Consider the following 27,896-nt stretch of genomic DNA (forward strand, 5'->3'; position numbering starts at 1 on the left):
CAAATCAATACAAACAGGCCGTGTATTTCTAAGAACTACATTTATCCTTTTAGCACCTGCTCTCAATAAACCTCTCTGAAATGTGCTACTGACCAAAATTACTTATGACTTCCATGAGTGTAGACGGCGTCTTTGTGTTTCTTTGCCAATTCTTAAGTGCATTTACAAGAAAGTGCACTTAATTTTGACAGAGTTTCAAAGGAAACATCCATCCCAAACCACAGTTCTTGATGATGATGATTTATACATAACTGGGCCAATTTAGTCCTTGACTGTCCTTCAGTTTTTGTTACGCTGAGATTTGATGGAGTTTCCTGTCCCTCACAATGAAAGAAGACGGCCATTTCCTACTGATATTTAACATACAAGGAAAAAGAGAAGATATTGTCTGTTCTCACAGTAGCAGTGAAGGGACTTTTCTTGACTGGAAAAGGCTCATTAAACCAGAAATGACAACAACCCTGGAACGTGTTAAGCATCACAAATCGGTCCTATTTTATTGTGAAAGCGATTTCTTTTTCCCTTCCATTTCCTGTCTGTCTTGATGCCACAGTCCATTTTTATTTCTCATTTGAATTTTGTCCTGGTGTATTTCAGTTTTTCTCGTGCCAGTGGCAGCTATAGATGGGCAACTTCCGAGCACCTTTCTGGTTATTAACACATCTGAACAGTATCACAGTTACTTAGAGAAACCAGAGGCATTCCATCACCATTCATAGGCCTCCAGCGAGCTGTTGTTGTACTACAGCACTTCAACTCATCCTGCTTCCTATTTAAACTACGCACTGAAAGCAGAGACAGACAAAAGTAGCGTGGCATCGATATGTAGCTCAGTCGTGCTTTTGTACTTGCTTCTCCCTCTTCAATAAATGCAAATGGTGAAACACGTGGTGAGCTTTTTTTTCTGATGTGTTGTCCGTGTGTTTGCTGCTTCTCCCTGCAACATCATGGGAGTTTTGTAGAGCTTTTGCAGAGCTCTGGAGGTCTCCTCAGTTAGTTAGCAGAGGCAGCAGCTACACATTCATTATTTTATCAATCTATGACAATAAACTAATGAAAGACATAAGGTCTGTCCAGACACACACATGACCCATAGCTACAACAAGAAAAACTTAAACTGATATTGTCACCATAACTGTAGGAGAAATGCCCACATCAGTTTTCCTCTTTCATGTTTAAATATATCGAAGTTTCCCAGTGTAAATAAATGGCTCAGGCAGATAGAAATATGTAAATATGTGTCTATTCAGAGTAAAAACAAGTGCATTCACCATGTGAACAATATATGGTTTTATTCCTTAATCTGCAACATTATGCCATTACTTTATTACCATAGAGTTTTCAGAGCATGTTTTTGCTGGCTTTAAAAGTTGAATAATGTCAACAACGTTGGGCATTTTATGGTTTGTTTAAAAGCTGATGCTAAACAAAATCGCTGGCTTGCTTTGTATGGAGAAGCAGCTGAAGGAGTATAAAAGGGGAATGAGTCAAATTAGTATAAATGGGATTTGAAAGTTGAATAAACTCATAGATGAAAGATGGAGAAGATTATAAGGTTTGAATTGAGTTTCTGGTTTAAAGTATGAATGTGTAAAATTTAAAAGAGTATGAATAGTTGGAAATGTGGGAGAGGGTTTAATGATGCAAAATATAGTGTAAGCTGGAAGCTGAACTGCCTAGTTGGCTTAACTTTGTATGAAGAAACAGCTGAAGGAGTATGAATAATAACTGGGAGTTAATCTGCATTGCTGGTGTAACTTATCCCTTAAATATGTATTATTTAAGAGCAAAAACAAGTGCAGACCTCTGTGTGTACAAAATATTGTTTTATTCATTAATCTGCAACAGTATGCCTTTACTATATTACCATAGTGGTATTAGAGCATGACTTTTAGTAGTGTTTATTATCTTAGTCCATCCTGATGATACTGAATCCTTCTTAACAGTGGCAACACAGAATAAAGACACACTCAAAATCATGTTATACACTTTATTGAAATAAGCAAAATTAAAACACATGTACATAGTTTTAAATATGACTAAATATCGTCAGTAACAATATGTAGATTATAGTTCAAAAGTGATGGGTAGGCAAAGATGATGTCAGCAGCAGCTTAAAATAATTTCAGTTAATTGCAACAGGTGAGTAGACCATCCGTCCATGTCAGACTGCGTCCTGTTGATCAACAACATAGGACTGACCAGGACATTATAGTTCGAGCTGAGCTTTGATAATGATTGTTAAGGTGATCTCATGTCATTTTTCATGTTCAGTAAGAGTCAGATTTCCATTCCTCTTCCATATCTGGAAAACAGGAAAGAAAAGAGCCAGAAACTTGAGCAGGAACACCTGATAAAATGATGCCATGAGGAGTAAAGTTTTCACAAATGAGGATAGGATTTTAACAACAGAATCCTGCACCAGTACTGGTTGAACAAACAGGCAGATTTCCAATGTATAGTTATTACATCAAAGTAACATTTACTGGAAACTTAAAATTCCCCTAAGGAGTTTACATTACCTCCACCTAAACTCCGTCTGCCCATGAGTCCAACAAACATCTCCCCTTTATTTCCTGATAAAGAGTCAGACAGAGATAAAGAAAACAAAGATTTTCATGAGCGTCAGAAGAAACCAATTTATCTTGAAACTGGTGTTAACTTAAAAAGAAAAGCAAAACAATATTCGTGGCTTCTGGTGTAATTACACTCACTTTTCCTGCCCAGTCTCACAGGTTGAGATGTGCCTGAAATTAAGGAGAGAGAGAAATGTTGTGGTGATTATTAAAAAGTACTCCAGAGGAAAAAAAAATAGTTTCAGTAGGAACATTATACAGATATTACTAGAGAGGGAAAAATACCACAAAGTACAATATGACAGCCACAAAAATTCAACTATTAAACCCCGTAAAGCGGAATTATGTATTTGTTTGTTTACCTGAGCTTCTTCCCATCAGGCCGTGGAACTGCTGTGCTTTGGACCGCTTGATGAGGTCTGCCAGCCGGATGGTTATTCCTCTCTCTAGTGGGTATCCCTGCACACACACACACACAAAGGCAGAAACAGAGTACAGGAATTTGTGATCCTGATGTTCGTTACCTCCTGTAAATTATCTGATCCCTGCTGTTTGATGGACTGGGAGAGCTGGTGCTGTCCATGGTACTTCAACTGCACAATTCTCATACAGTTTAAAAGGTAAAAAGGAGAGTACAGTATACAAGGGCATAATTTTCACAGGGGATGGGGAGAATATGCCCTCCTCAATTTTCAAAATCCTGTTTGTGTCTCGTTGGTACACACTTTTAAACGTTATGTTCAGTTTACTTAATAAAATCTCTCAAAACTTTTCTCTCCAGCTGTTAAAATCCAGGCTCACAGCAACAATGAGCAGCAACTAGTGGGACATACAATTTCTTTGCCCTGGGATTTGTCTTACAGGTGGCACACGAACCTAAAAAAGCTCTCTGGAGATAATATTATGAAAGAGTGCTGTGAATAAAAGTGACTTGACTTGAATAGATGCACATATAATGTTGATTTATTGATCTAAATGTGAGGTCTAGAACAACACATCAGGTAATGTATTAAACACTGATAGTCCAGCCTGACTGGTTGTCGCTCTCCGCGGTGCTGAAATGTGAGTGTCAGCTCTAAGTTTGTAAAACAAACAGATAACTGGAAACGAAAGCAGGGAGATTCATTTGTCTTTTTCCTGTCTTTTTTTTATATTTAAGATGAATCTGACGTGATTCTTTAAATAAATACTGGCTTCATCAATAACTATATTAGAGTTTAGAAAACAAAATTCTGAAAAACAGTTCTAACTTTGCAAAATTAGATGTGTGAGACTAAAGGAGTTAAAAAAGCAACATGAAATTACTATAATCCTATTAACTTAAACGCGTGCTTTTGTATGTACTTTTCATTATAAGACATCGAAACTTTCTGTATACATAGCTGCGCTGAGCACTCCGCTGTTTATCCTCTATAGGACGAATAAAAACCCCTGTACAAATCCATAAATCCGCCTGCAAACTTTTCTCTGACGGTGTCTTTTCTTTTACCTGCCAGTTTTCCACCGTCCAGATCTCTCCGTCCTCTTCATCGCTGGACAGCGGAGTCCCCAGCGCGCCGAAAACCTGCACGAACACGACCACCAGCAGCACAACCACAAACTTCAGCGCCTCCATCCTCACCTGAGGGAGCCGGAGTTTAAAAAAAAGAAAAGAAGTGGCTGCAGAAGGTCAAGAAAAAAATCCCTGATGTGGACGCATGCAGCAGTCAAGTAACTTTAAACTTCAGCTTCAGTGCGTGAGTGCTCTTCACGTTGTGCGTTTGTCCAGAGTGAAGGTTTGCTCTTATAAAGACCCCCTGCTCGCCCCTCCCCACCTCCTCCAGCCTGATATTAAAGTGAATACATCCTGCAAGCCAGTTTCCCTTTTTTTTTTTCTTTGTCTGAGTCAGACCTGATGTGCGTAGACAGTGAATAAACTTCACCTTATCTAAACTGTCCTAAACTGTGAGGGATGGATGTGCTGATTTGTCTGTTTCTGTTACTCACCTGACTTTTCTTTTGTTCACATTGACTGATTAACGAGCTCATTAAGCAGGGATAATGTACAGTGAGCAGGTCATTATGGCTAAATAAATCCTGACAGGGTGATGCAGGAGCCGGACAGAAAGCAGAGGGATCTGTACATTATCCCGCTTATTACACCGCTAATTACTTTAAAAATCGATAGCTTGACACAAAATATTGATTAAGAAATGATTATAGCTCCTCCAGAGTCTATTATCAGAACTGTGTCCATGGCAATGGTCTGTTATACAGAAATAATAGACCTTAGAATGCCATAATCACAACAGATCATTTACCAGAGCCGCAATAAACACATTTATCTACTTGGTGAGCTTGTCAATCAGTCATACTTCACCCGGTCAGGGTTTATTTTGCCATAATGACCTTTTCACTGACTTATAACATGGGTTTGTTAAACACTCAGTTCTGATTGGTCAATAACAGCATTCTGAGGTCTGTTATGTCTGTGTAGCACACCATGGTGTTTACTGTTACACATCATTAACTTGAAGTAATGCTCAGAGTTCACAACATTATATTCCCAACTTCCGTGTCGTAATTAAATTTTAAAAAATGAAAAGTCATGGGTTCTATTTGAGCGCGGCACACAGACCGTTGCTACAGACGTAGCTCTGATGATAGGCTCTGGTAGAGGCAATACAATCTTTTAAATCCATAAAATCATTTTAAAATTAATATTTTGTGTAAATTATTGTGTTTTTTTGTAACTAACTATGTAATAAGTGGGATAATTTATTTTGCTCATTGAACATTATCCTTCCCCAGCATTAACAAAGTGGTGTTTGAGATATCAGCTCAATGAACCACAAGGAAGAAAAAACACAAAGGGGCCACAGGCAAAGATGGGACATGCTTTATTTTACAGGTTGGAGACCGCAATATGCCAAACCAAATCACAAACAATCCTGACACGGTTATATTTTCAATTTCAGGCCTGCCCTCAAAGCTGAACCAGATCACGTCATGTTTTGTCTCATCTTTATGGCTTGTGTCACCTTCTGCAGGTGCAATTAGATTTTCAGCTGTGATGTATTCATGCTTTGTTTGTGTGACTCTGCAGGTGGGTGGCCCAGGAGCACGATGAATTTATACCCGAAATAATCACCGCAGCGACAGCCTTTGACAAGGATACATGTCTCCCACCTCGCTCTGTGAACAGCACAAACAGCTGGAAAAAACACGCAAACATCACATTTAGCTTTCAGGGCGTTTCTGTCATTCTTCAGCCGCATGTACGATTAGTCAAACAGGAGATTTCCTCGGTTGTCAGCACTGTAACTACTGTGACTTTCTTTTCTGTGCACTCTTGTGACCTCCATGACTCTTTGGACATAATCTCATGTCCACCACAGTGGTTCTCAACCTGGGGGTCAGGGCCCAAAAATGATGCCAGAGTAAATCTAAAGGGATAGGAAGCAGAGTTTTTTTTAAGTTCACTTTTTCTTAACTTTTCTGTATTTTTTCCTTGAAATACTAGGTTTCAGACTGATATACCAGTTGTTCAATATATCTGTCAGGCTCTAGTAAACAGGTGCACTGCAGAGCAGCATTCTCTCACACAAAGCAACAGCAGCATTGCTTTAGGGATCCCTTACGCTGTAAGTGCACCCCGGTGTCTGAGCCACCGTCTGCATAATTTTAAAAATACAAAAAAGTGGAGAAGAGGCTGAGAGGGGGGTGGATGTGTGAGGCAGGAATTTCTCAGTGGGGTGGGCTGCCAACCTCTAAAGGTGTTCAAGCGTAGTTCAGTGTGTACGATTTACTGACAGGGATTTTTTGGTGGAATATGGCAGAAATAATCTGTATAATCACCTGAAAATTAGAGTTATTGAGTTTTTGTTACCTGAGAATTAACTGTTTACTTCTACAGAGGGAGCAGGTTTTCCTAATGTTGCACCTCCATGTTTCTACAGTAGCCCAGAACAAACACAACAAATACTGCCTCTTTAAAGTTTTTTTTTTTTTTGCAAAATTGTGTTTTTCACGAGTTTTGTGGCCACTGTAGGTTCTGGTTCTTTGCCATAAATAAATACCAATGTGGTGAACTGATAATAATGTGTTGCTAAACAGTTGTGGACACACTCATTAGAGGATAGTATATCAAAAACAACACATTAACATGTTAACAAGGTGAAACCTGATTTCCATTGAGTGATCTTTAACTAGCTACATTTTTCACTGCTACCACAAACACAGGGGCTGATCTGTCTTCACAAACAGCTGGCCAGGGATCATCCTCGCTAATTCTTCACCTTCATCATCACAAAGGAGTTTTCGGAGCTTTTCCAAAATCCTCCAGGTGTGCTGGGAGCCAGCACACCAGTCCTCCCTCCCTCCCTGAAGAGGGAGGGAGGAAATTAGACTTTAGGCCCCATACCAAAGTAGATACACACAGTAGACTATAACTCACAGAAGTGGATCAAACACACACACACACACACACACACAGACACACAGACATATCTTTACTGATACATCAGTACACAACCCAAAGGGCTCTGAACACGCCGGTCAGGTGGATAATGACAGACCTCAAGTGTTCGGTCCAATCAGAATTAACCCCAATCATCTGCTGTCGCCATTTATGTCGTCAAACACCGTCTCACACATTTGATTTAAATGTTGCTTGTAATGTCTCATTTGATGAAGGCCACGACCTGCAACATGACGGTCTCATACTTAAGTTGGTCTTTGTGGTTGGACCAGGCGCTGGAGTTTTGACCTCATCAAACAAGGTTACAAGGTTAATTTATTTATCATTTTACAGCACATGCTTGTTAAAAAACAAAAAACAAAAACAAGATGTGAGTTGTAGTCCCCTTTATGGTACTCACAAAAATATATATTTGCAGTAAATGGAAGGATAAATAATAAGTTTTTTCCATGTTTAGTGCTGAGGACGAATTTAGGAGTCTCATCTCTCTCAAGCAGATTCTCAAAACAAATTGTAAGAAAATACCTTATAGTCCTATAAAATGTTATGTCGAAGAACCTGTAATATGTTTCTTGCTATCAAAGTAAATTATCTCCAAATATATTTTAATGAAAAATTACACCCTCTTTCAAATGGGAGCATCAGAGTCTCATCAAAATGTTTTCTTTAGTCATACATACCTATTTCAGTTCAGGGTCACGGATCTGACCCTCAATCATCTTCAACTGTGGCATCCGTTTCAAAACTATGCTTGACAGCTGATTAGTCATTTATGTATCCACTACTTTAATCTAATAACAGTGGTTGATTTCCTGTGTCACTCACTGTCTCTCCTCTACAAAAATAGCTGCAATCAGTCTCCTCTGAAAATCAGGCGCTATTGAAGATAAAAGAGAGAACAACATAGTACTTAAGATCATGTGCAACATGTAGGAAACTGAGTAAAAAAAAGCAACATTAAAGCATTTTCAGGCTTAGAAAGACTCTACTCCCCCGACTTTTATTATATACAGTACACCAGGTCTGGACCTCATAGACCTAAATAATGGGTACAGCCATGCATAAACACACTGTATACAACCACAATGTATTAAAGTTTTTTTCATTCAGTGACTTTGTTTTTAGACATTTTCATGCAGAAATTCTATATATTCTACCATTAAGTCAGCTTTTTTCTGCTGTTTAATTCAGTAGGATACATCAGGTTGTGATGTTAGTTACAACAGCCACACATTTGCATCAGTCGTGTGCTCCTGCGCTCGAAGCTTCTGAAGTTAGCTGATTCCATTTTATGTCCAAAATATTTTTACTGCCCCTTCAGCTCAAAGGAATGACTTGACATTTTAGGAAATAGGCTTATTCACTCTCATGCTGATAGATGGCCGCCACTCTGATGTCAAAAGGTAACAAAATCCATTTACAAGGGCCTCTAATCAACATGATATACTGTATATTACATCATATATTGTCACATTATAGATTTGATGTGGTTATAATCTGGGAGAGCAGGTAGTAATATTTGCATTTAGACAACAAAAGCCATCCCACATGCGGCAGTGGTCTGTGCTCCTTGCAATTAGAGCTAGAAATGAAATAACACGTGTGTCAAACTGAAACAATAAAGTATATGTGATGTTTTCATTGTTTTATCCCTCCTTCACTCAGACACCTGCACTGTCCTAACCACTAGAGACCGCCTGCCTTGACATGACGGCTGGACTGCTGCATGGCTCACAGAACAAAATCACCAAGTCATTACCTCAGTTATGTTTAACCATTCTACCATGATGACTAAGTGACTCGTATAATTGTTGACATGAATGTTATATCAAAAGTTACGTCAAAGAGTGTAGAGCATGGTTTGAGGATTTATGATGGGATTAAATAATGCTGAAGATAATGATAGAAAATAATACTAATGAAAATTTAAACACAAATATTACAGAATATTTCTCTGACTGGGGATGTACTGCATTAAGTTGAAGTCACTGGAAGTTCATAATCAGATCAAAAGCTTAATGCTCCTGCCTCCTCTTCTGTGATTGGCCAGTTTGTGTATTTATTTCATTAAAGTCACCACCAATCACCATATAACTTTATCCATAAGTTTTTCCACTCAGAAGAAAGTAACGTGGAAGTGCCAAACACTGCAGTTCCTTAGTTCCTTAGACTTATCCTCTGGGGACCATGAATTTCTGTAAAAGGATTTTGCCAAACCATCTAGATTTTGAGACATTTACTGGATATATGAAAACTTGGACCTCCTAGTGTTCACCAAGTCACCCACACCAGCAGAACTCATTCTCTGGATTTAATGAATGTCCAACATCATGTTGATACCACTTGGTGCCCATGGTGGTTGCCAATATGTACAGTACTATCAAATTTCAGTCACTTTCCACAGTCCTGGGGGGGCTGGAGGGTTTTGGTTTGTGGGGTTTATATAGTATTAGGGGGCCATGGCTCCATTGTGTTATTGAGTCATAGTTCAGATCTGCCCAAAAATCCAGAACACTGAAATCATGAACAGTTTAACTCCACAAATCAGTACTACACAGTTCTGTCTTTTCACATGTTTTTAGCTACTATTTTCTAACATGTATAATGTGTTTAGGACTTGCAGGTGTCTAGAAAGACACGGACAGTAGGTCGGTCCAATCCACAGAGAGAATTGGAGGTAAGCTAGCTATGTTTTACTGTCCATATTTTCCATCCACATGACAACATTGTGTCTGTTTGCCACTTAACAGAGATGCAGTGAGAAAATGTTGGGGAATTGACTTGTTCCCCAAATTTCTGACATGTCGGAAATTCATCTAAACGTCTGACCATCATGTTGAAGCCATTCTGCAAGTTTTACTGCAAGATTTACTGACTGTTCACACAGTAGCTGATCGGGCTTCACTCCCCCCCGTGCACTGCACAGCAAATGAAGCCTGAAGCTGAAATTCAGTCAAACTCTTACTAACTTTAAAGCAGTTTAATGCTGCTGGGTTCATATCTGCACTAATTTAGCTTAAACATATTGCTTTGTACCTGAGGTGAAAAAGATAACCACATATACAATGTATTGAAGATTATGCAGATACTCGACATCCTAAAATTTCATAAACTCAGTGTGTGAGATGTTTTCACAGGAGAGTCTTTACTTGATTTCCTGCCAGATTCAAGTGCCGGCTGTCTGCTTTGAGTTTTGGGAGAGATTTAGCTGAGCAGGATGAGCTGCATAAGATGAGCAACATGAGGATTTCTTAGAAGCATGATTTTTGCTCTGGGTTTCCTCTGACAGCACATTAGTGGTGATAATATCTGGCATCAGCCAACAACGCAACAACAATCATCAAGCTTCCTCCAACATTTGGTTTGTGCACCTTTTTAAAGATGACTTTTAACTGAAAAACGTTTGCAAAGGTTTTCTGCATCTCAGACAGGTGTTGGTATTTTCACTTCTCATTTGAGCGGTCCAACACATACTTGAAGTTTTCCCTTTTCTTAACTTGCTTTTGCATTTTACTGTGACTCTAGTGAACAGTCTGTGGACAAAGATGAAGCTAACATTACGTCCAGTTAACTACCAAGGGAGCCGTTTTTGCCAAACAAAAATCATTCCAGCTGTCACCACTTTCTCGAGGGATAAGTAAAGACAGCACACCTGGTGGGAAGTGCCAACACATTACGTGATTTCTTTAATCCGTTTAAAGCTAATTCCTTATTACTTTTCCTCCCATATCCTTACAACTTTGTTGCTTGGAAAGAGTAGAAGTAACAATAAAATCCAGAATGTTTGTCACCGTAATAATGATAACATTAAATTGTAATAATAATACCCAGAAGAGGATATCAAATGAACCAAAACATACCAGAAATTCATTTTGTACTGTGTGATCGCCGGAAATTTATTTTCTTTTTGCAGTCAACTCCCAAGCAACTGTCAAGGTGTTTGTGCTCACATGTCATAGCTGCAGTTTGAAATAACACACACTGAGATTAACAAAAGCTAAATTTTCATTATTAGACAGTTTTGTTGGCTAAAATGACAACAGTCGCTGCATTTCAAATTGACACTAGTTGCAACACTGGTATAACATAGGAAAAAATCTGTAAAAACCTGTAAATGAGCCGTGGCTGGTGAAAATTGAAAAGAATGCCAGAGCTGGGACAGACAAGACAATTTATTGTCACACTGCCAGCCATTTTACTGCAGATCCAATCAACTTTTATTTGTCTGATCAGACTCATCTCACCTCTCCCTCCCTCTCAACTGATTTCATTCAGCCTTTTCTTTACATGAAATATTGCAGATGCAAACCCAAATGAGCAGGGGCAGAAAGCCAAGCAAGATGTCAGCACAGGCAATAACAAAGAAAATTATTAGCACACAGGATTAGCACACTGCTCCCTTGAATTTTGCATTGCTTCATAGCATGAAGCTACTTTTTGAACACAGATTCATGCCAGTCAACACTAAACGTTGAATTGTTTTTGCCAAAAGCTTTCTCTCCAGTGTCATTCACCAGTCACCAGCGCCTGTCCTCTTTTATTCTGATATACTAGAAAGTAAAGCTGCACATTTTACTGTAAGAGTTGACAGATCTAATCAAGCTCAATCACGGCGGAGCACAAAGTGGAGCCACAGAAGAGAGGAGAATCCTATTCCCACCAGTCTCAACTCTTTGTCAGATGTAGGGCAGCTCTGCTCAGGTGATGGGGCAGGTCGCACATGCCTTGGCATCGATGTGGGTAATAAAATGAATATTGAGCAAACTGTAAACAGTCTGTGAGAGTCATGCTGTGGTTTGTAATCTGCCAGTGCGATATTTTGCCTCTCAGAGTGATGCACCCTGGTGGGATAATGACTTTTCAATATCCAAACGGTGCATTACTGTCATGGCTGACTGGCTCCATTATCCATTATCCTGTTGATGAAGTTTATTGCTTTTGGTGAGTTTGCCTCATATTTTTACTAGTGTGCGCCCATTTAGCAGGTTACCAGTGTTTTAACTATAGTATTTAATTTTTGTACTTCCCATCAAGCTAGAGAATAAGAGGAGAAAGAGGAGGAGAGGAGTTTGTCTTGTCTGTTTTTAGATCAAAATTAGTGCTTTTTTAAAAAAAAAAATGCAGCTAACCTTGCTAAAAATAGAGATAAACCTCCCATTGTCATTAAATGAGTTTACTTTTCTGAGATCAGGAGTCCAGGAGAGTAAAAAGACAGAAAGGCATTGGTATGTTCGCTTCTCAATACTTTTGTAGCTTCTAACTGAATCTCTTTTTGCATTATGTTTTCAGGTGGTCCGTCTGTCCATCTGTTTATCCCATTCTTGGGGGAATTTCTTCAAATTTGGCACTTGGACTCAAGGATGAACTGATTAGACCTTGGAAGTCAAAGGTCAAGGTCAGCAACCTCACAAACCATGTTTTTGGCCATAACTCAAAGATTCATATGCTAATTATTACAAAATTCCACACAAATGTCAACAGGAAAAATGAAGTGACGATGTTTTATATCCAAAAAGTCAAAGGTCGACTTCACTGTGACATCATAATGTTCAGCTCTCTATGAGTCCTTTGTACTAATTTCCTTTTAAAGATGTTAACAATGTTTTATTCACTGTGTTTTTATTAGAATTATTTTCACACACACACACATTATTTATATCATTCATTATTACTGCATTATATTTTTAGTTCAATGTTACTGCATTTATATTGCTGATTTTTTTTTTTTTACACAAAATCAAGCAGCCAAAACCAAAGAATTTTCCTCTTGTAGACTTTTATAATAAGGTGTAAAAACAAAGGATTAAAGAAGGACTGAAGAATTATGAATGTTGAATGTTGTTCAATCTTGATTGCCTATAGTCTTGACCTGCAAGGTGTGCACTGATTCCTGTCCCTATTCTTAGGTATTTAAATAGTAAATCTTCCTGCCCAGAGGTGGATATACACTGTATACAGTATGCACCACTATACTTCACTGTTGAAATGACCTAATGGGAAATTCAGTAAATCAGTTAAATTACGCGGAAATAAATTAGCAAACTGTGTACAGCAAAAAGTACATGACAAAATCTGACCACTGTGGAAAAAAAAGAATGATAAAGGTATAACAGCATATTTAAACAGTAAAAATGTTTCCTTTTATGTGACTTGGTAATTTTGAATTTTGGTGTCCTTAACAACAGTGCTTTTCCAGACTTTAGGAGGACTCGTGTTCAGATGGAGATGAAAATCTAAAAAAAGAAAAGGTAAAGCCCTATGTATGAGGTGAACTGTAAAATCTAAATCATTATATTTACATCAGTAGAAAATAATAATCTAAAATTATCATTATTGGTAGTTGTCAGAGTTTGGGACAACTGGAATTTCATATTATTGTTCAGCCAATAATATGTAAGTTTGTGTGTAAGTTTGAGTTTCCTAATGAAAATTATATCTTGGTGTTGTTTTCTCCATCCTGTTGATTTCCCCTCTGGACAGAACTGTATCTTCATAGTTACAGAGACATTAAAAAGGTATATTGCAAAGCCATAGAAACTGGCTCTCGGGCTATGAAATGGCAGCAGCACAACTACTGCTCCCTTAAGAGACAATGCGAGTTGTACGTCACATTGTCACATTATATGTTAATGCATTCATGTGACAATTTGTGCATGTGTTTTTCTCAAAGTTGTCATCCCAGGTTTTTAGCCCAGAAGTGCTGAATCCATATTGCATTAATTTGCTCCATATGTTACAGGTCTCTTCTGAGATCCTCCCCGTTGTGCAGCACCAATATACACAATGAATACTGGTAGTAAATACGACTGGATGCTTTCCCCCACTTCATAATTAGATCGTTCAATCATTTGCTGTAGAAGCCTTTGCCTTGCTGGGGGCTTAGAGAGAGAGAGATATGTCTGTATGCAGTGTCTGGTGTGAGCGTATTTTAATGTGTGCAGTGAATGTGTTTGGGTGGCTGCATGTGAAACCTTGCAATTCATCGATGCACGTCTAGAGAATTTACACCTGTGTGTTACTGGATTGAAACAGGAATGAATGTTAATAAGACACTGCCTTGTAAAATGTAGCTCAGTTGACTGAAATGTTTTAAGATGTGTATTGAATTTGTGTCAGAATTAGATAGATGGTGCTAATTTCCCATTGCATCATGGCTTGGGATCACTTCCATGAAATAAATGCTTCTTTGTTTTGGCTAATTGCACTCAGTACTATTCAGAGTATTGTTTTCACATAAGAGAAAGGGGGAGGATGAAAGCAGGCTAAATTAACAAGTAATTACATGCATTTTTCTTTTCATCTTCAGGTACTTTGTATGATCTGTCCAATAATGACCTTCGTTACTATAAAACATAAAGAATTTAAATTTTAAGGTTAGCTTACATGCAAACTCATCTTACTCTCCCCTTCCAAACATGTAGGAGAAACAGTGGCAGTGAAGTGCGCAAAATGGTGATGGTGATGCAACAGGTCATTCTAACGTAACAAAAACACAACAATTCTCATTTTCAGGTGATGATACATTCTTACTTCCCATTTCTGTCATATTTTGGCAATAGACTTTTAATGGAATAATTAGACATTTTGGAAAATACTCTTATTTGCTCTCTAGAGCATTGTTTCCCAGACCTTTATTCTGGGGACCCATTTTTTAAAACTGACAAACCTAATTCCCTATAGGCCTTATCAAATAATCTTGGGAAGCCTTAGAGGTGTTGCCTGGTTAATTTTGTTATCTTTGACAAAGCTAGCTGATCTGCACCAGGCTGGGTAACGCACAAAAAAGTTGTGTCGCGGGTATAAAATATATTTAGATAAATTAATCTGGCAGGGGAAAATGAACTAATTGCGGGCAGGCAGCAGGTGAGAACAATAATATATCACATTAAATACAATAGCCTAATAGGGCTTTTTTCTTAAAAAAAAAAGTCAGAAATTATTGTGCAGTGTTTTTGACATTTAAAGACACAATAATATCAAGCCTAATCAGGATTTTTTTTTATTATTGCGAAAGCCTACAGTGCAAGTTTTGACCCCACATCTGGCCAAATGATGGGACGTCATTGTCTGATCCAACAGCAATGTTGGTTAGTTGCTCACTAAAATGGCAAAAGCCAGTGGTGAATAACACATCGTCGATGGCCAAGTCTGGCAGAGAAATTTGGCATGATCAGAGACTGTGAGAATGACATTGTTAGTGGTCTCACTGCTTGTAAAAAAAGTGCCAGAAAGTGTTAGACCCAGTCTCTGATAGGAGGACAGGTGCAAATGAGAAATGAGTGTGTTTAATCATGGGTGAGGCTGCAAGACTTAACAGTTCTGTGCAGGTCCAGATATGACTTGTAGATATTTGTGGGTAACGGGCCGCTTTGTGGGTGAAAGAAAGAACCCATGCAGGACTCAAAGTCAAAGCTAAGCTACCCGGCTGCAGGCACAAGCTTCATATTTACCATACAAACTTGAGAACAGTACTCATCTAACACTCAGCAAGAAAGCAAATAAGAATATTTTTGTTTTTTACTGCTTAGCCTATAAGGTCTGTGGGGGATATTCAGCTGGGCCTCCCTGAACACACCACACACACATGTGTACACACCTAAACACACACGCACACACACACACACACACACACGCACAATCTCTGAGCTCATGCCCTACACTGTATCCCAGTCAATACATGAGAACTGATAGCTTTTCTACTAGCCTGGTGACTGTTTGGTGAAAGACTGTTGTTACAGTTATTTTCAAAGCATAAGAAAGTCCAGACCGGCATCATTTGATTGATTGTATTTACCAGATCATGTTCACAAAGGCTTTCAAAGAGGATGGAAGAGTTCTTTATTTAGGAGTTATGGTGTGGCAGTGGATTGATTGGATTTATCAGGTAAATTTAAAATGCACACAGCTGTATCAACAGTAAAGAGAGGAAGGTCGGGAAAGACTGGTGAGTGAGTGATGAGGAGTCGATTAGGAGATATGAAGCAAACATGTTCTGCAGATAACATGTTTCACACACACACATGCGGTGTTAGATTGGCAAATCAAAGTGAAGTAGCTCTTAAACTGCTTAAATTTACCAGTGGAGGGAACTAATGCATTATGGAGAACATAATCTTTACTCCATATTTAAAGATTAATTCCAAAACAGTAGCAGGCTTGTCTCTGCTGCTTAAGCACGGCGCTTAATAGGTGCACTGGGTGAAGGATATGTAAAACACAGTGTTTGTAGTGATAACAGTACTTTTAGTAGTGGTGGTAGAAGCTTTGGTTGGCTGTTTCTAGGTGCCTTGAATCCTATATTTAAAGGAGACTCAGTTATTTTTTTGGCATTCAACAATGACATAATTAACACCACATGAAGTTGTTATTATGTATGTTATCGTGTTAGTGCAGCAACATTAGCATTCAGTTGTGTTGCTGGCCACCAGACAAATCTAACTTCAATATTTACTCTACTTTTACTTGAGCTCTTCTCATTTGGCTTCCAACAACTCTTGACAAACGTCTGATTCTTTAGCTGCTAAATGTTTGCCCATGTTCATAAGCTAGCTGCTAACTTTGCACAATGGTTTTAACAGAGTCATTTCACTGTTGCGGCTGCATTTTTTTTGTTTGTTTGTGATTGGCTGCTACCACTGTGCCCTGATTGGCTGTGAACATGAGTGTAGACTGGCACTTACGCGGGACAGTTGTGACAGATGAATGGATCAAAAAAGAAAAAAAAAACATGAGATTGGTCTTTGTGAATCTTGAGAGGCTATTATAAAACTATAATATGTCACATTTCTGCATGAAAATGTCTAAAAACATTGGCCATATGTTTCATATTTTGTTGAGCGGTGTACTTACATTATCCCAAATGTTTCCAGCAATGATCACCCAGAGACTGAGAGAAATCAGTCATTTATTCAAGGTAATGGTGTATTTCCTACTAGCTGCTACTTGCTATAACTTTTAGGAAAACACAGGATACATCAGAGGTCAAGGTCAGCAACATAACTAAACGTAGCATGAAAGAAACTTTAATACTTAAAAATCATCCATGAACATGATCTCTGCCTGAGTCATTTCAGGCTGTTTGTTAAGTTTTCTATTTTATGTTACAAAATGGAAATGTTAGTATTTGTTAGTGCTTGTGTCTGTTCAGAACACTGTCATTTATGTTGTTCATTTTTGTGCTGGTTTATAGTTTTAGTGTTGTCCTCTCTGGCTCCATATATTCCTTTTTATTTTGATAATGTAAATTGAAAATGATAACCTTCTTCAAGATCAAACATCATATTAAAAATGTATTAAATATATTTATAATATACTATAGTTTTATACCATTAGTGGCTGTTACATTTCTTGAGGCCAGCTGTACTTTTCTTTGGCTGCTTGTCCTTTATATTGAATGACTTTAAGGGGCTGATGTTGCTAAGAGTTGCTTCTTGGCTCTCATTCCACGCTGCTTGCCAGAGTATTTTATTTTATTTTTTTCTCCACAACCATCTGGGGGCTCTGACCCCCAGGTTGAAAGCCATTGTCATGAGGGGTATATGACAATAAAAATGCAGGGACAAAAAAACAACAACAACAACAACAACAACAACAAAACATACACAATATGCATGTCTTATAATAAGACAGATCTGTCATAACAACTTTAAAATCATCTGTTTTCTTGACTGTGATTTAAAAAAAAAAACAAAGCACAGGAGGTTTACAAGTTTAACTGCACCTTTCAGTTCTTTGGACCACAGCGCCATCTGGTAGTAGAGAGCATCTATTACATCATTTGAGGGTAAAACAGTTACACTAAACAAGCAAACAGTTAAAAACTCCAGAAATCTGTACTGAGCAGACTCAGATAGGATACAACCCAAAGGGTACATCTTAATAATCAACCACAGTCATGTAACATGATAAGCACATTTGATTGCACTGCACCTTTATTATCATCATCAAACGTTGGAAAGATAATTAAAATGATTTAATTTAAAGCAGATATCTAAGAGTTCACAAAGCGCTTCGGTCCGTGTATCATCGGTTCATTCAATTATTCAATTCAGTCTGTTTGTTTACTTGTTTTTCTGTATTAACCGAATGCTGAAAAAAGACGGACCTGCTTCACAATAGCCAACAGAATAAAATGAAAAAGACATTACACAATTAAATGACACCAAAACACCAAACACCAAAGGAAATAACTGAACACATAAAAACAATTCTTCAAAACTAAGTTTAGAATTTGCATTATAAAATAGTGAGCTGATTTTAAAAAACAACAACACATCTGTTTCACTTCCCTTCCACCATATCACACCTTGCTTGTCTTAGAAAACCATGTATATACATCTAAACATGTGCATGTGTGAGATTTCTCACTGCATGGAAAAGATGCTAATACTGTTTCAAATATTTTTATTGAGAAGCCTGGTGGTAAAAGGTTACAGAACAAGGTGTTGTCATGCTTCCTTTCCATATAAACATATAATACAAGAAGATAAGATTATTGAATATTGATTTTGTCACATGTTGATTGATTTCAATCTTCCCATCTTACTCAGGCCAAGACAGCAAAAAAGCATATTTTCCAAAATATTCATTCATTGCTTCTGACAAAACGTGTTTGAAGTGCTGTACTTGTTCTCTTTGAAATTCACTCCCGGAGCATCTTCCACTCGTGGAAGAGGTCCAGTGTGCTCCTGAGGATCTGCTCAGAACAGCTGTTTCGTTCTTTAAACAGATGACTGCTCTCCCTCCTCCATCTGACACAGTGCAATTGAGCAGTCAAGCCCCATCCAAAACCCTGGGTAAAGGGGCTCTGTGAATTTGGAGTGGAAGGTGTTGAGGTGATCCAGTGTGTCAGAGGAAATCCTGTAAAAGGACAGAGTGCCAGCAGGCCAGTCCAGATACACTGCTACTCTGGTAGAGCTACCCGGGTGTAAGCTTGCTGTTGTAAATCTATTATTGTGCAGAAAATCAAACCCATCAGCGCGGTCTAGACTCCAGGACTTTTCATTCTTTCCAAAATGGCAGTCATTAGCCTCTCCGCTCCTACTGATTCCTCTGTAAGCCACTGCAACCATAGTCCACTCATCCCACTCTACTTCCCAGTAACAACGACCACTAAGACCCTCTCTACACAGCACCTGAAAACAGCCGTCAAATCTCTCAGGGTGATCTGGATATGGCTGTGCCTCAGTTCCCCGTGTGACTCGTCTGTTGTCATCAGACAGACGGAGGTGTCTGTGTGCTGTGTTTGGGTCCAGTGTGAGTTCACAGGCATCTGATGGAAAGAACAAGTCACAATACAAGCGGGAGTTTCAGACCTGTTTGGTTAATACGACACACATGACTGAGGATTGAATAAATAGATATCACATTCATGAACTTTTAACTTTGGTATTTTTCAACCTGGGCCCTCTTTTCCAATGCATTTGTGTTCAAAGCCCAGTTCTCACAAGAAATTCATGACAAGATTCGAAACTTGTACCTATTAACAGTGTGCTGCTGTGCACAAATGCAGCTAGACACGACTGTACATAATCTCCATAGCCACAGTTGTCTGCACTGCTGCTTTTCCGGATTTTTTTTTTTTTTGGAAGCTGGATATAATTTGTTGCTTCTTAAAATATAGATGAGCAAAATAATAATGAGCTACTTTGTGACAGCTGCACTTCTAGAATGGATAAAATGGCAAAAACATAAAAGGAAGTGTGTGGTTACTATTGTGGAGTGAAGGGTTGTGTCATACAGACATGGTTGTTCCTCAAACAAACTGAGGTGATCCTCTCTTTCCTTTGGCCAAAACTCTGCTATTACTGACAATTTTTTACCTGTCTTGACCAGGTGACTTCACTACAAGCTGATTGGCTGCCAAAAACAGCCGTCTTGAGGCAAGTTGAGACAGAGTTAACACCTCTGCGATTTTTCCCTGTAACTAACATTTTTGTCTTGTCGTGAATCTTTGGTCTGTTTGACCTCCAACTCGCTGCAGTTAAAGATTTATTTCAAGCAAACCACCACAGTTGATGACTGTTGAAACAGTGGAAAGACAAGTTTTACAATTAAAAAAATTACTACTTCAGGAAATGGAATCTGGCCAGTTTGGAGAACCATAGAACAGCTGTTTCAGGTTGAACAAAAAGGATTTAATCAATAAAAACAGTCTATCTGTACGAATACTTTCCATAAAGTAGTTGAGATCTGAGACTAACAATCTAAGCCTGTCATTGGCAAAAACAAATACTTTTAATGGACATAGTTTGAGGGGCAAAATTGCTCCCTGAGATTACATTACAGCCTGATTTGCAGCTGACAAGCAACAAAAGTTGTTGTTCTCATCAATTACTGAGAAACAAAAATATAGGAAAATATGACCCATGCTGAAAAATTCCCTTTACCCTTTAAATTTGAATGGAAATGTAATCTATGTAACTGAATCACTTACACTTCCTCAGACCAGATTTTAACCAGCGCACTCCACATGGGTCAACCCTGAAAAAAAGACTCTTGAGTTATCATAATTTTTGAATAATATTTCTTAACTTGACACAGTAACAGGACAGTTATCGGTTAACTAACTGTTGTCTCTTCATACCTGAGAGTGTCCAGTCTCCAGTTTGGATCCTCCAGTCCAGCTGAGAGCAGCTTCACTCCTGAGTCTCCTGGATGATTGTAGCGCAGGTCCAGCTCTCTCAGATGTGAGGGATTAGAGCTTAGAGCTGAGGCCAGAAAGCCACAACCCTTCTCTGTGATCAGACAGCCTGACAACCTACACACAATCACACACACATGCACACACAGCAGTGAATTTTGAATTTTGATATGCAGATTTGACCACATTTTTCACCATTTAGAAACAAATTCAGTAATTCCGACCTGAGGGTCTCCAGTCTACATACTGGACTCTCCAGTCCAGTACAGAGCACCTTCACTCCTGAGTCCTGCAGGTCGTTGTTACTCAAATCCATCTGTTTCAGACAAGATGACTGTGAGCTGAGGATTGATGCCAGTGCTTCACAGTTCATCCATGACAGATCGCAATAATTCAACCTTAAGGAAAATGGAAGTAGATGTTTACTTTCATATGTATTTATGTATTGTATATAATATTATAATCTTAGGTAAGTCTTAATACAATTATTAATAATGATAGTACCCAGTTAAATGTTTACACTTTGCTGTGACACGTGAATAGATGGAAGAACATTTGTTCAACAACTTAGAATTAGGCTAAGTGGGTTGTCTTTATGCCAATTTGAACAAATTTATTTGAATTTTATTTTTTGACAGCCTTTGTTATAGACTTATTATTCATTGCTATAAATTACTGAATTATGAAAGTTGTGTGGTCAGCATATAGGGGCCATGTTAAGTCAAACAACTTAAAAGTCATACACCCTTTTGTTACACTGCAGCACCTCCTTTTTTCCGGTTTGTCTGAACAGTTAATCACCTGTCCTTGGGCTCATTCCCAACCTTGCCACAAAATCTTGTGCGAGTCTGTGAATCCATTTGGAAGTTACAAGCTTCACTGCAATAAGCCACTCGCATTACCATGCCCCCTTTTAGACAACTGGCATGAACACAAATACACGCCTTCACAGACACAAACTTGACCTCTGTGCCAAAATTCAGAACTGCTGGTTGCAGGTTATAAACTGAAAAATCAAAACTTGTTCACTTAACATAACAAAACTATGTCAGTCTCACTAGGGAAGTGTTTGTGTAAAGAGAGCATAAAGTTTTCATGTCATTTTGACAGTCCTAAGTGTAGACTGTATATGAAAGTTTTCTGTCATGAATGAAATGGCGTTCATAGTTTTTGTTTATGGTCATTATAGGATTGTATTCTGGCCTGAGAGATTCCAGTGTAAAGTGTAGACTTTCAAGTCCATCACAGAGAAACTTCACTCCTGAGTCCTGCAGGTGGTTGTTACTCAGGTCCAGCTCTCGCAGATTCTTGGAGCTGAGACCCTCATAGCTGTCATCTGAGAGGTCACAGTCACTTAACCTGATATGCTGTTTTTCTGATGTCAGTAAGATGAGCACCATAGTTGACCATTCAGCAGGAGAGAAAGAGTCTAAACCTGACCAGATCAGGTGTCGTTGGATCTCCTCTACTAGAGAATGGTCATTCAGCTCATTCAGACAGTGAAACAGGTTGATGCACGTCTGTGGAGAGGGATTCTCCCTGATCTTTGCCTTGATGTACTGGATTGTTTCTGCATTGCTGCTTGAACTCATTTTTTTCTGTTTCAGTAGGTCTGCCAGGTGTTCTTGATTGGTCTGCAATGAAAGACCCATCAGGAAACGGAGAAACATGTCCAAGTGTCCATCTGAACTCTCTACGGCCTTGTCAATAGCCATCATATGGACCTCAGTTGCAGATGTTTTGCTGAAAAGCATCTGCAGACTTTTGGAAGTTGCTTGGCATTCAGCCATCACATTCTTGTTGCTGTTAACGAGCATCAGTTCCACATAAAGAGCAGCCAGAAACTCCTGAATGCTCAGATGGACAAAACTGAACATTCTGCCCTTATCCTTGTGCTTCTTCCTCCTGTGCTCCTTTTTAAAGATCTGTGTGAACACCCCAGAGTACACAGATGCTTCATTGAGAAAAATTCCACTCTCTTTTAGGTCTTCCTCGTAGAAGATCAGGTTTCCTTTCTGCAGCTGATCAAAAGCCAGTTTTGCAAGTGACTGGATGTACCAGATGGTCTTTTTTGTGCCATACTTCTCTTTTGTCTGTCTAATCTGAAACGCCAGGAACTCTGTGTACATCTCAGTCAGGGTCTCGGGCAGCTGTCGTCTCTCACTGGTTTTCAACACATCCTCCAGAACTATCGCAGTGATCCAACAAAAGACAGGAATGTGGCACATGATGTTGAGGATTCGTGATGTCTTGATGTGAGAGATGATCCTCCCTGCAATCTCATCATGACTGAATCTTTTGGTGAAATACTCCTCCTTCTGTGGGTCAGTAAACCCTCTCACCTCTGATATTATGTCAACAAACTCTTGCGGGATTTGACTGGCTGCTGCAGGTCGTGTGGTTATCCAGAGACGAGCAGAAGGAAGCAGAGACCCCTTGATGAGGTTCATCAGCAGTCCTTCTAACCTGACTGACTTTGTCACATCAATAGTGTCTTTGGCAGTGAAGTCTAGTTGAAGGCGGTTCTCATCTAGTCCATCCAACACAAACAGAAGTTTAAATCTACTCTTGTGGTAATTGGTGTTTCCCGACATCTGCAGTGCTGTGAAAATGTAATTAAGAGCCTCCTCTCTGATGTCTTTGGTTTCCTTGATGCATTTATGGATTAGTTTGGCAAGATGAAACCTTTTTCCCTTCAGTAAATTTAGCTGGCGGAAGGAGAAGTGGAATAGAAGATGCACATCTTGATTGGTTCTTCCTTCAGCCCAGTCGAGGATGAACTTGTGAACAAGAAATGTTTTCCCAATTCCTGCAATCCCATTGGTCAACACAGTCCTTATTGGTCTGTATTTTCCAGAAGGATGTTTGAAGATATCACTGGGTTTTATTGATTCCTCTGTTCCTACTGGCTGTCTTGATGCTATCTCAATCTGCCTGACCTCATGCTGCCTGTTAGTTTGCATGTTGCCTACGTCTGTGATGTAGAGCTCTGTGTAGATATCATCCAGAAGTTTTTTATCTTCCATATCTGATAGTCCCTCTTGTACACACATAAATCGATTTTGAAGATTAGATTGGAGCACTTGTTGGTATGATGTGATTGGTTGTGGAGGCTTTGGAACTGGCACCATCAAATCTGTTTAGAACAAAGAAACAGAAGAAAAAGACTGAGGATAATCTTATTAAGATTCAGACAATTTTAAAACAATATTGATGCAAATGACCTCAACCCCTTAAAAGCATGTGGTAGAGGTCATAGGGAGAGGTTAGGACCAACAAATCCTACAAATGAAAATAACATACACTATTAGTCACTCCTCTAAACACAGGGTACAGTTTTTTGAGGCTGATGGGAAATATTGGACAAATAGAAATTTAGTATTGATAATGGCACTAAATGAAAAGTCACCAACATCATTACAATGCACCCTGAGGAGGATAAAATTTCATGGAAATCTGCTGGTGAAGCCACTCTGAAGGATGACTTGGAGACCGGTGATGTAGACAGGACTGCTCAGGAGGCTGGCGATGCAGAGGAACCCCCTCTGGAGGCCAGCAGTCACGGAAGAATTCTGGAGGCTCAAGACAAGGCTGGAGCACAGGAAAGGCTGCTGGTACCATTTGGCTGCAGGCTGAATGGGGCTGCTGGACAAGCCTCTGGAATCTGGAGAGCAGGGGAGCAGGAGACTGCTAAGGGGGCTTCAGGGCTGGAGGCCAGCAACAAGGCAGCAGGACTGAAGGCTGGCAACTGGCAGATAAGCTGATGAAGCCAAGGAAACCAGAGACTGCTACAGCCCGGGACAAACAGGAGGTGACTGCAGCGTGAGCACTGTAGGCTGCTGCAGCTTGGGACCAGGGGATGGTTGCAGGTTGAGAAGAGGTGATGGCTGCAGCCCAGCCAGAGCAGCAACTGGAGATACTAGCTGAAGCTGACACCAGGCTAGCAGACCGGTAGCTAGCTAATTCAGGATGTGGCATGTAGAAGCCTAGCTGGCTCAGGACAGGAAAGCTTCAGGCTCACAATCCTGAGCCAAATCAACTGACATGCAGGCTGAGTTGAAGGCTGACTGCTAGCAAATTGGGAAGCCTGTTGGAGGCTAGACTAGAAGCTAGCAGGATGGATGCTAGCAGGCCAAGGTGCAGACTAGATGCTAGGAGGCTGGGATGAAGGCTAGAGGCTGCCATGATGGAAGCTGGCATTTCAGTCACAGCTGCAAACTCCTATATACTCCTATATATCAATTGTGTTGGATCAACACAAAGGTATGGGCTGTCCTACCTCTTATCAAGTGAAACAAAAATAGATAAATTCTTACTGTGTATACTACGAGTACTTTAATACTGTAATTGCTATAGACGTACTAAAGGGACTGTGACAAAAAGACAAACAAATTAATCAAACAAAAGCTTTACCTTCATTCTGACTGGTGACAAGGTGACGAGGTGAAGCCTGCGATTTAGCTGAGAGAGCTTCTCTGTTTTCTGAAGCAGTCCCCACATCACTAACGTTTACTGCAGAGACAGAGAGAGCAATGTTCAGGGGCCTCAACCAGAGACGCAACAATGTCAGATATTTGCTTCTAATATGTAAGGATATGCTGTTTTTCTTGTCATATGTGATAGTAAATGAAGAGTATTTGGGTTTAGGTTTGGGTTTTTGACTGAAAAGAACCCAATTGACTACATTACTTTGGGCTCTAGGAAATTGTGATTAACAATTTTCACTTTTCTTTGACATCTAAATGATTCATCAGTTAATCATGAAAATAATAAGTAGATTTATCAGAAATGAGTTATCACTCATCTCATAAATTTACTGTCCCACAACATACCTTTTGGTTGTGAGGTGATGCTTGGTAACTGCTGCACCAGATCGTTTCTGTTGATCTTTATTAACCCACTCCTGGTCACCTCCAGAGCTCCAGGGGCGCCATAGAGCTGCACCATCTGAACAACAGTGTCTTGCCTGTCCGCCCTCTCCAGCCGCGTCACAGGGATGGCTGGGTAGGCTTGGAGGTGTGGAAGGACTGTGGTCGTGATGTCCGCATGCTGAAGGAGCCATTTAAACTGCTTGAATTCCTCCTCCTTCAAATCCTCCAGAGTTATCCAGAGCTGCTCTTTAAGTGAGGTCATCGTAACTTCGAAAAATCAGAGGACATTTTTTAATCCAAAAGTCAATTACACAGTTTCTCTTGAAGATAAGATAATAAATTTTATCCCATCTCATAAATGTACGTGTTTTAGGTATATGACCTGCAGAATTACTCTGTACTACCTAAAACACATCATAGAAGTTAACTGTATCATGTACATCCTCTGCACTTTGTACAGCTTATACCTCTGAAAAAACACAGAGCATATACTTGGGAATGTGAACATTTCCTCAGTAACATTACAACACAAGTTAAGTTCCTTTTTTCCTGCATTCTGCTGCCAGCAACAGCCACCTCATATTAACCACAATGTGGACTATGATGATGTGATACTCTTGCTGTTGCACAGTGGTCTTTACAGTGATAAACGTTATCTCTGACACATTAAAATCCAAAAGGACGCAGTAAAGTAATCATAGATTCATCCAGGGGACACACCATATATTTTCACTGACAATGCTGCATTGTAATCATCAAACCCCCGTAGGAATCATGGAATATAATACTTGAACATATATTGCTGGGTGACATACTGGATGTCCACATCATCATATTCAAGTTTTCCGTATTTTAACAGTAGTTCCAGTTAATCTAGGTAAACCCCAAGACACTTAGTTCTGTTACTTTAATCAGTGGTACATGTTGCTCTTCTTTGTATTTATGGTGTCTTGTAGAAAGGAGTTAATGTTCTGTCTTGGCTTGTGTTAAGTTTACATACCTCCAGGGGAATTCATGCATGGTCAAAGTCCAATACTGGCCTCTGTAGAGCCGTAGCACCAGTCACTTGAAGAATAAAAGTGAGCGTTGCCTCATCCAGTGGGAGGTCAAGATGTAGTGGTCAGCTACAGCTAATATGGATCCAGTAGTCGTGTCCCAAATTAACAGCTGGATTTCTAATTAAATCTGGTCAACAGAACTTGTGGTTTAGCACAGATGTGACTGATTTCAAATGACTTTATGGCGGTGGTGTCACAGAAACGGGCGGGGCACCTGACAGTCCAGGAGGCTCACCTGGGAATTTCAAAACAAGTTCAGTAACTTTCAGAGACAGACTCAGGCTGTCTGAGCACTTAAGCATGTTTTCAATCACACCCCTGCCCCTCCTTGAGTCCACCAGTGGTGATATAGGATTGTGAGCTATTCAAGCACCAAATATGCATGTTTAAAATCTGTTTTAGTTTTTTCTTTTGTCAAGCATTTTTCAGTTGTCCCACTTTATCAAATGTGTTTGAAAATTTACAATGGCATGCTTTGGGTAATCTGGTACAAACATTTAAATGGGGGAAATATGCATTTAGGGACTTCCTATTGTTGCATAGTTATTCAAGGTTCATACATCTAATGCTGGTAAGGTTCTGTGCACACACACATACACACACACACACAAGACACAAAGATCACTAGGTGTGGCATGTCTCCTCTGTACATAATATACTTCTGTTCTGTTTCTGGTTAGAAAACATTTTAAGGATTCCAGAAAGCTCAAACATGTTGATTAAATCTTGCATATGTCTGGCACACACCTTTCTGTCAGTTAGGAAGCATGTTTTCCCTTATTATGAATATTTTCCCTGTAAGTCCATGTTTTCATCTCATCTTAACGTTCACGGTCCCTTTTCCAAGTCAAAAAGGAGCACAACAAGAACATTAATGCAAAAGTCCTGTAACAGATGATTCCTCATATTTAATGCACAAACATTCAGCCAGCCATTCAGATAAGCCTCTCTAGAGTACAGATTTTCATAAAATTGCACTAGGAAATACAATATTTTTCAGGTGAAGGTGAAAAAACACTTACCCTCTTGATAAAGCTTTTGCCCCGAGATTTGTTAAGAGGAACAAAACTGAAAACATCTTTCTTAATCCTCTGTTTAACTGGGCGGGGCAGGAAGAACAGCGCAATGACAGCAGCTTCCTCAGCTGATGTTGGATATCTACTGTCAGTCAACATTTTTGTAAAAGTTACTTTATCGTAAAAAAAAAGGGTTTCTTTCCAATCGCTACATAACTGTCAACAATAGAAAGTGGAACATAAGGTTTATGGGTGTTAACACTTAAAGCTGCTT

At 39.3% G+C, this 27,896-nt stretch overlaps 2 protein-coding genes across 2 annotated transcripts; both read right to left on the reverse strand.

Moving 5' to 3' along the window:
• Positions 1 to 1,976: 1,976 nt before the first annotated feature.
• LOC146309662 (uncharacterized) lies at positions 1,977 to 4,334 on the reverse strand. Its single transcript, XM_084744671.1, has 5 exons — positions 4,066 to 4,334; positions 2,939 to 3,035; positions 2,715 to 2,747; positions 2,523 to 2,576; positions 1,977 to 2,305 (listed from the first exon to the last, which is right to left on the reverse strand). The coding sequence occupies exons 1-5, from the start codon at positions 4,189 to 4,191 to the stop codon at positions 2,271 to 2,273; spliced, it is 345 nt and encodes a 114-aa protein (XP_084600797.1). The 5' UTR covers positions 4,192 to 4,334; the 3' UTR covers positions 1,977 to 2,270.
• Positions 4,335 to 18,421: 14,087 nt separating this feature from the next.
• LOC146309663 (NACHT, LRR and PYD domains-containing protein 3-like) lies at positions 18,422 to 27,747 on the reverse strand. The gene is made up of 9 exons (XM_084744587.1): positions 27,629 to 27,747; positions 26,549 to 26,841; positions 25,510 to 25,815; positions 25,091 to 25,189; positions 21,881 to 23,813; positions 20,902 to 21,075; positions 20,621 to 20,794; positions 20,471 to 20,517; positions 18,422 to 19,306 (listed from the first exon to the last, which is right to left on the reverse strand). The coding sequence occupies exons 2-9, from the start codon at positions 26,562 to 26,564 to the stop codon at positions 18,756 to 18,758; spliced, it is 3,300 nt and encodes a 1,099-aa protein (XP_084600713.1). The 5' UTR covers positions 26,565 to 26,841; positions 27,629 to 27,747; the 3' UTR covers positions 18,422 to 18,755.
• Between the last annotated feature and the right edge of the window lie 149 nt (positions 27,748 to 27,896).

This window comes from Lutjanus erythropterus, chromosome 19 (genome assembly GCF_056507025.1).
Source record: "Lutjanus erythropterus isolate fLutEry1 chromosome 19, fLutEry1.hap2, whole genome shotgun sequence".
In the NCBI taxonomy this organism is placed as follows: domain Eukaryota; kingdom Metazoa; phylum Chordata; class Actinopteri; order Lutjaniformes; family Lutjanidae; genus Lutjanus; species Lutjanus erythropterus.